Source organism: Capra hircus, assembly GCF_001704415.2.
Source record: "Capra hircus breed San Clemente chromosome X unlocalized genomic scaffold, ASM170441v1, whole genome shotgun sequence".
Lineage (NCBI taxonomy): Eukaryota > Metazoa > Chordata > Mammalia > Artiodactyla > Bovidae > Capra > Capra hircus.
Genome location: NW_017189516.1, coordinates 16,496,288 through 16,504,208, shown reverse-complemented (window position 1 = coordinate 16,504,208; position 7,921 = coordinate 16,496,288). Strand labels below are relative to the sequence as shown.

At 52.2% G+C, this 7,921-nt stretch overlaps 1 protein-coding gene across 1 annotated transcript; it reads left to right on the top strand.

Annotated features, from left to right (window-relative positions):
- Positions 1-2,657: 2,657 nt before the first annotated feature.
- On the top strand, positions 2,658-5,627 carry USP27X (ubiquitin specific peptidase 27, X-linked). The gene has a single exon (XM_005700735.3). It carries the CDS (start codon positions 3,419-3,421, stop codon positions 4,733-4,735), a length of 1,317 nt encoding a protein of 438 aa, XP_005700792.1. The 5' UTR covers positions 2,658-3,418; the 3' UTR covers positions 4,736-5,627.
- Positions 5,628-7,921: the final 2,294 nt, after the last annotated feature.

Below are 7,921 nucleotides of genomic sequence, written 5' to 3'. Positions count from 1 at the left end.
ATTATGCTGACACCTGCCCCTCTCCATGTGATTCAGAGCAAAAGCAACATGCAATCAGGAAAGGAATGTAAGAAGTGCAACAAAATTCTGACTTTTCCCATGAGGACTGCTTAAAAAAAAAATATCAAATAAACTACTTCTGATATCCTTTTCTTGATTCTGCTCTTTTTGGTGTCTCTTCTCTACTGGTGACCTAGACACTTCCTCAGTCTGCCTTTTGGGGAACCCACTCCTGTTTCTGGCCCCTGGGGTAAGTTTGTTTGGTTCGGTGCTGGTTTCACAGCTCCAAGTGCAACACCTGGTCTGGGTTGGCGCGGAATAGACATTTGTTGAGTGAGTGGATGGCAGAGTGCACACCCCGCCCCCTTACCCCGCACTCCCCCCCGCACCGCCCCAGCCTCCGCTTCTTCCTTGACATGCTGGACATGTGGGCTTCTGCAGGAAGATGATCAGTAAAGCTGTCAGGTTGCCATGGTTAGTCATCAGTGGGAGATAGCCTTGGTACACTGAGATTTTTAGGCCACTTTGATGTCTGTTACCCTGTGGAGGTGGGATGAGAGTATTTCTTGTGCCTCCCCGCCCCCACCCTTATAGGAGCAGGATTCCTTCAGTGGGTGCTCTAGTTGTAGTTCCTATTGTTGCAGGCCAAAAAGGGCAGGCATTTATTGCAAGGATACTGGGATGCTTCAAGGGATGGGAACAACAGTTGGCTTAGGAAGGGGAGGCACCAGGGCAGTTCAGGGGACCTCAGGTGTATGGGAACCAGCATTCTATCCTCTTTAAAGAAAGTGAAAGTCGCTGGGTGGTGTCCGACTCTTTGTGACCCCATGAACTATACAGTTCATGGAATTCTCCAGGCCAGAATGCTGGAGTGGGTAGCTTTTCCCTTCTCCAGGGGATCTTCCCAACCCAGGGATCGAACCCAGGTCTCCCACATTGCAGGTAGATTCTTTACCAGCTGAGCCACAAGGAGTCCTCTATCCTCCTTAAGGGCTCATGATTCCTGACAACCAACTCCTGCTGCTGACCCTGGGAGGCCTACACACTGCCCCCTAACCTGGAGGAGGGGGCCAGGTGGGGGGGTGATATCCACACTAACCAGGGAGAACTCGGCCACAATGTAATAAGGCAGCACAGCCCTACAGACCCGGCAGTGTGTAATTGGGCCAAGGGCTGCCATCACTGGGGCTCAGGCACCAGACTCTTCTGAAACACACTGTCCCTGACACTCTGCTCCTTGTAAGCCTCATCCTGACACCTGCCCTGGGCTGTACTGCCTGGGACCAGCACCTGCAGCTGCTTCCCAACATCTCCAAGTTGCCCAAGACCCAAGCCACTTGCTCTGGGCTCAGTCTTCGTTAGCACCTTGGTGCTGCTCCCCATGGCTCCCAGCTCAGCACAGCCGTGCCCTGAAGATGCATGGCCGCCCCTCCCCCTGACTGGCGGCTCCACACATGGAAGCTGGTTCCCTGCCACTCCCACCTGCTGCCTGGGCTGGGCCTCTGCTGGGCTTGAGGGTCTTGGGACAGTATCCTGTAGTTCAGGCCCCTCTCTCAGCAGTAGGGGAGATGCCAGCAGTAGGCCTGGCTTTGTTGTGCCTTTTCCATCCCGCCACCCCTGGGGCAGCTGGTTCAGCGTCTCCTGGGCCAGAAGGCTGGCTGCCAAAACCTCAGCCCACCCGTGGCCTTGGGAGCCCGAGGGAAAGGTGCAGGGGAGGCGAGGAGCAGGCACGGAGTGTGCAGAGCACCGATAAGATGGGCATGGGATGTGCCCCTTGGGGCCCAATGGCCTTGGGAGCTCTGCCCCTCTGTATCTGGGGTCCAGGCCTGCTCCAGAATGGAGCTTCATTCTTATGGGGCAGGGCAGAACCTGGGGTGGGCGGGGAGCCTCAGACAGGGATGGGAACCTGCTCAGCCTCAGAGATGCTGGCTGATCACTGCTTCTGCCAGCGCTCTTCGCGACTCGGCCTCTGGGGGGATGTTTCCCAGCCCCAGGGACGTTTCTGGACTAGGATATCTCTCTATCTCTGGCCCCGCAGTGCTGGGGGAGGCTGCATGGACGAAGGGAAGGACGGAGAGAGGGGAGGAGACGATGAAAGGGGTCAGAGCAGCGATTGGAGCCGAGAACTGGAAGCGCCTTAAAGAGACTGCGCGGTCCCCGCCCCCCTTCCCGCCAGCCTCAATGAATTAGAGCTGTGTTTCTCAAACTTGCCTGCTCATAAGAATCTTCTCGGGCCCTAGTTAAAGATACAGGTTCCGGAGCATGTTCCTTCGAGATTCTGATTCAGTGGGGCTGCGGGTGGAGCCGAGGAATCTGTAATTTTAACACGCTCCCCACGTGATTCTCGTGAACAAGCAAGTTTGGGAAATATTGAATTAAAGGAAACCGGGCCTGGCTGCAGAGCGGCCTCCGCTAGGGGGCTACGGCAGGAGGATTCCCGGGGGCGTCGCCTGCTTCCGCCGCCGCCTCCTTCAGTGAAAGTCCCTTTTGGGTCCAGCTGCCACAGCCACCGCGCTCCCTCAGGCCGGACGGGGGACACCCCTGGTCTGCGTGGCCCCCGCGCCGCCACGCCCAGTGGCCGCCCCAGCCCTGCGATTAGGGGGAGGAGCCGCTGCCAGTGGAGGCGGAGGAGCAGAGGAGGCGGAGACGGCAGAGACGGCGGAGAAGGCGGAGAGGAAGGTGGAGGCGGAGGCGAAGGTGGAAGGGAAGGTAGAGGCGGCGGGGAAGGTGGAGGCGGCTGGGAAGGTGGACGCCACCGGGAAGGTGGAGACTGTGGAGGGTCCGGGACGCCGGGTAGAGCTCAAGCTGGAGCCCGAACCTGAACCCCGAGCCGGCACGGGAGGCGGAGCAGGAGCCGAAGGGGGAGCCGAAGCAGGAGCCTGAGGATGAGAACCCGGCGCGGAGTGGCGGTAGCGGCGGCAGAGACGAGGTTCCTCTCCCCACCCTTCCCTCCGACCCCCCGCGGCCCCCCGATCCTTCCCCGCGGCGCAGCCGTGCCCCCCGCCGCCGACCCCGGCCGCGGCCGCAGACCCGGCTCCGTACCCCGCCGCAGCCTAGGCCACGGCCCCCGCCCCGGCCCCGGCCCCGGCGCGGCCCTGGGGGCGGGTGCCTGGATGTGGATTTCGCGGTGGGTCCACCAGGCTGTTCCCACGTGAACAGCTTTAAGGTGGGAGAGAACTGGAGGCAGGAACTGCGGGTGATCTACCAGTGCTTCGTGTGGTGTGGAACCCCAGAGACCAGGAAAAGCAAGGCAAAGTCGTGTATCTGCCATGTGTGCGGCACCCATTTGAACAGACTCCACTCTTGCCTTTCCTGTGTCTTCTTTGGCTGCTTCACAGAGAAGCACATTCATGAGCACGCCGAGACGAAACAACACAACTTAGCAGTAGACCTTTATTACGGAGGTATATACTGCTTTATGTGTAAGGACTATGTATATGACAGAGACATTGAGCAAATTGCCAAAGAAGAGCAAGGGGAAGCTTTGAAATTACAAGCCTCCACCTCGACCGAGGTTTCTCACCAGCAGTATTCAATGCCAGGCCTCGGTGAGAAGTATCCAACCTGGGAGACAACCAAACCTGAGTTAGAACTGCTGGGCCATAACCCAAGGAGAAGAAGAATCGCCTCCAGCTTTACCATCGGTTTAAGAGGACTGATCAATCTTGGCAACACGTGCTTTATGAACTGCATCGTCCAGGCCCTTACCCACACTCCGATCCTGAGAGATTTCTTCCTCTCTGACAGGCACAGATGTGAAATGCCGAGTCCGGAGTTGTGTCTGGTCTGTGAGATGTCTTCGCTTTTTCGAGAGTTGTATTCTGGAAACCCGTCTCCTCATGTTCCCTATAAGTTGCTGCACCTGGTATGGATACATGCACGGCATTTAGCAGGGTACAGGCAACAGGATGCACATGAGTTTCTCATTGCAGCGTTAGATGTCCTGCACAGGCACTGCAAAGGTGATGATGCTGGGAAGGCAGCCAGCAATCCCAACCACTGTAACTGCATCATTGACCAAATTTTCACAGGTGGCCTGCAATCTGATGTCACCTGTCAAGCCTGTCATGGTGTCTCCACCACAATAGACCCATGCTGGGACATCAGTTTGGACTTGCCTGGCTCTTGTACCTCCTTCTGGCCGATGAGCCCAGGGAGGGAGAGCAGTGTTAACGGGGAAAGCCACATACCAGGAATCACTACCCTCACGGACTGCCTGCGAAGGTTTACGAGGCCAGAGCACTTAGGAAGCAGTGCCAAAATCAAGTGTGGTAGTTGCCAAAGCTACCAGGAATCTACCAAACAGCTCACAATGAATAAATTACCTGTCGTTGCCTGTTTTCATTTCAAACGGTTTGAACACTCAGCCAAACAGAGGCGCAAGATCACTACATACATATCCTTTCCTCTGGAGCTGGATATGACACCGTTCATGGCCTCGAGTAAAGAGAGCAGGATGAATGGACAGTTGCAGCTGCCAACCAATAGTGGAAATGATGAGAATAAGTATTCCTTGTTTGCTGTGGTTAATCACCAAGGAACCCTGGAGAGTGGCCACTACACCAGCTTCATCCGGCACCACAAGGACCAGTGGTTCAAGTGTGATGATGCCGTCATCACCAAGGCCAGTATTAAGGACGTGCTGGACAGTGAAGGGTATTTACTGTTCTATCACAAACAGGTCCTGGAACATGAATCAGAAAAAGTGAAAGAAGTGAATACACAAGCCTACTGAAGTGACACACAGACCTACCTACCTGGAGTGGAAGATGACAGTGCCCATACTACAGCTGGCATCAAGATTTAAAGGACCTACTTGCATGGCCCGCGGGCCTGACAGAGTAAGAATTGAACAGTTTCCAGTGTCTAAAAGGTCCTGACTGGAAGAGGAATAGAAGGGGCGGGAGAAGAGGCTCTAGTCTAAGCAGTCACTTAAAGGAAGATTAAATGGCAGGATGCTCTGGGCGGGGCAGGCAGGAGCAGGGAAATCAGACACTGGTCCATATCCTATATTCCTCCAAAAGATTGTGTGGGAAAGTTGTGGGGTGGGAGGGGGGTGGTGTGGGGGGGATGTGTGCCCTTGTAACTGTAAAACATCTTTCTCCATGGGTGTTTCAGCTTCAACTGACCAATCACATAACAGTTATATGTTTGGGGGAGAAAAAAGAAAAGCTTATACAAATGTAGCCCATTACGTATATGGGTAGGAAAGTGGAAAAGCGGAGGAAGCAGGGATATTTCATTGACAAAACACCTTTGCCAGTTTCTTTGTATTCGTGATTTTTTTGTGCTATTAAATGCAGTATTAAACAAAGAAAAGCCCATGTGGGCCTGTGAAACAAGAAAAGGGGGCTTTTGTATAAGGGGAGCAATTGCTCCAAAGGTAGAGAAGACAAGAAACACTGTAAGGTAAACAACCAACACAGACAGGCCTCAGCTAAGAGTTTAGTGTGTGAGTGTTTAAAAAAAAAAAAAGCTGTATGATATACTTGAGCAAATCAATGAACCTCTTTGCGATTGTTTTCTCATCTGTACAATGCAGATAATTCCTACCTTAACGGGTTATTGTTAAAGATTAAGTGATATAAAATGTGTCAAAGTATTAATTAAAAAGGCTTGGGACTTTGTACGGGCTCAGTGAACATTTGTTGGATCTGAAACTTCTTTGGTCCAGGACCAGAATGCATTAGAGGTGAGGGTCAGCCCTACCTGAGACCCACGGACAAAAATGACACACACTGTGTCAGATAGTCACACATATACACTTATAACTTCTTCCCCAGTACTTTTGTTTTTTTTTTTCCGAGCCCCAAGGCAGCGGATTCCACTATTGTCCCTTGGGTACAGGGCATTACAGTCAGTGCCACATTCAGGACTCGAGGGAGAATCACAGGTGTCCCCCCTCAAAGTCATTATTCTGTCCAATTGGAAGACTATCATGTTGTTATCATGACTCAGCACCCCAGGGATGGGACTCGGGGCCAGTAGGCTGCTAGGCTTCCACGTGAGGGTGTTGGTGGTCTTTGCCCTCCAGAAGTGTTATGGACATGGCTGCATCCACCTGCAGGCATAGATCATGAAAAAACTTATAAAGCTCACTGGTCTACCAGCCCAGGGATAGCAGGGGAGTGACATGTTGGCCCCCTCCCTGATTCTCACAGAGGGCTAAGCCCAAACAAATGGGATGTGCCCAGGTCGGGTTAAGCCCTGGTGGTGGTTCCTTCTTTTATCCTCTTCATCAGATACAAAAGGACATGTTACTTAGAAAATATGAGGGGGAGGGGAACCAAACATTTCAGACCCATGGGACTTGCATCCACTGGCTCTGGTAAAAGGCTGGGCTCCTCCCACGGCTCCCCAAATCTACTTCATGGTCAGCTCATTTGGTAATATATGTTTATTTGTGTGGTTGTGGCTGCATCCCCAACTAGCTCACAGGCATTTTTAGGACAGGGATTGTGTCTCCTCTTGTACCCTGGGCTGCATTCTCAGCCCCTAGACCAGCCCCTAGGACATAGTATTTGAAACATTTTCTGGATGAGTGAATAAACCCAAACACCTTCCTTTTATAACCGAATTTTCCTCACTCCCCACCCCCAGGGCTCATCATCCTCAGGAGAAAATGTAAAAAGTGTTATTTTTGATATCTTGTAGGCTGGGGGAGAGCAAGAGGCAAGTGGCCTTGGATGCCACTTGGCACCTTCATGCAGGTATCTGACTTCCCTTTGGGATGTGTGGGAGCCCTGCCTGGGAAGACAGCCACGTCCTCCTTTCTCATCCCTCTCACAGGAAAAGTTCAGTCGGGCATGTCCACCAGATCCTGACTGCTTGCACAGACACTTTCACGTTTGTAAAACGCTTTCATTTGGAAGTGATTTCTATTTTATAGGAAACTTAAAAACAAACCAGATAGTATAAAGAACATCTATATACCCTTTACCAGATTTACCTGTTGCTAACATTTTACCCTATCTGCATCTATGCACTTGTGTGTGTGTGTGTGTCTGTGTGTGTGTCTGTGTGTTTGGACCAACTGAGGGTAAATTACATCATGGCCCTTTATGCCCAAGTACTTCAGTGTGCACTTCCTACAATTAGTCATGTTCCCTACATCACAGTATAGTTAACAGCTTCAGTAAATTTGACGTTATAATACTATTATCTACACTTGTACTCCAGTTTTGTCTGGTGACCCAGTCATGTCCTTTATAGCATTTTCCCTCGTCGTCACAGCATCTGGTCCAGGATGAGGTGTTGCTTTTAGCTGTCATGTCTCTTTAGCCTCTTTAATCGGGAATATTTCCACAGCCTTTCTGCATCTTGTATGGCATTAGCACTTTTAATAAAACATTCCTTGCTTTGGGTTCATCTGGTACAGAAACTGTCTTTTAAATACCCTATACTCAGGAATAGTTCTAAGAGATATGAACGGCATTGAGACTGAAACTAACCTCCCTGTCCCCACTGGTGGAAGGCATAGACCACCAGAGGGAGCAGCTGTACCTGGCATTTTCTGATTGAAACATTCACCTCCTCTGTCTGGAAAACACCACTGTCCCTCAGCAACAGGGGAGCTATTCGAGCCCAGCCCTATGCCCTCCCGATCACCAACCCTCAGGCTGAACCATGGAGTGTAACAGCAGCAGGGCCTGCTTTCAGATCGCATCACTGTGGAGCCCAGGGCATTGTGTACTGTGCAGGTATGTATTACCTTGAGCTCAAATGCAATTCAGGCATGTTTGAGCATGTCTGATACACCGGTGAGCACCTCCATGGTTGGGGCCTTTAGGGGGTCAGGAGGTAGCACCCTTGGCACCCTTGTCAACGTTCCCATGGTGGGAACAGCAGCAGTGGAGTGGCAGGGGAGGCGTAAGTAAGTCTGAAGCAGCTTCATGGACAAAGCACACAAAAATGGAGCATA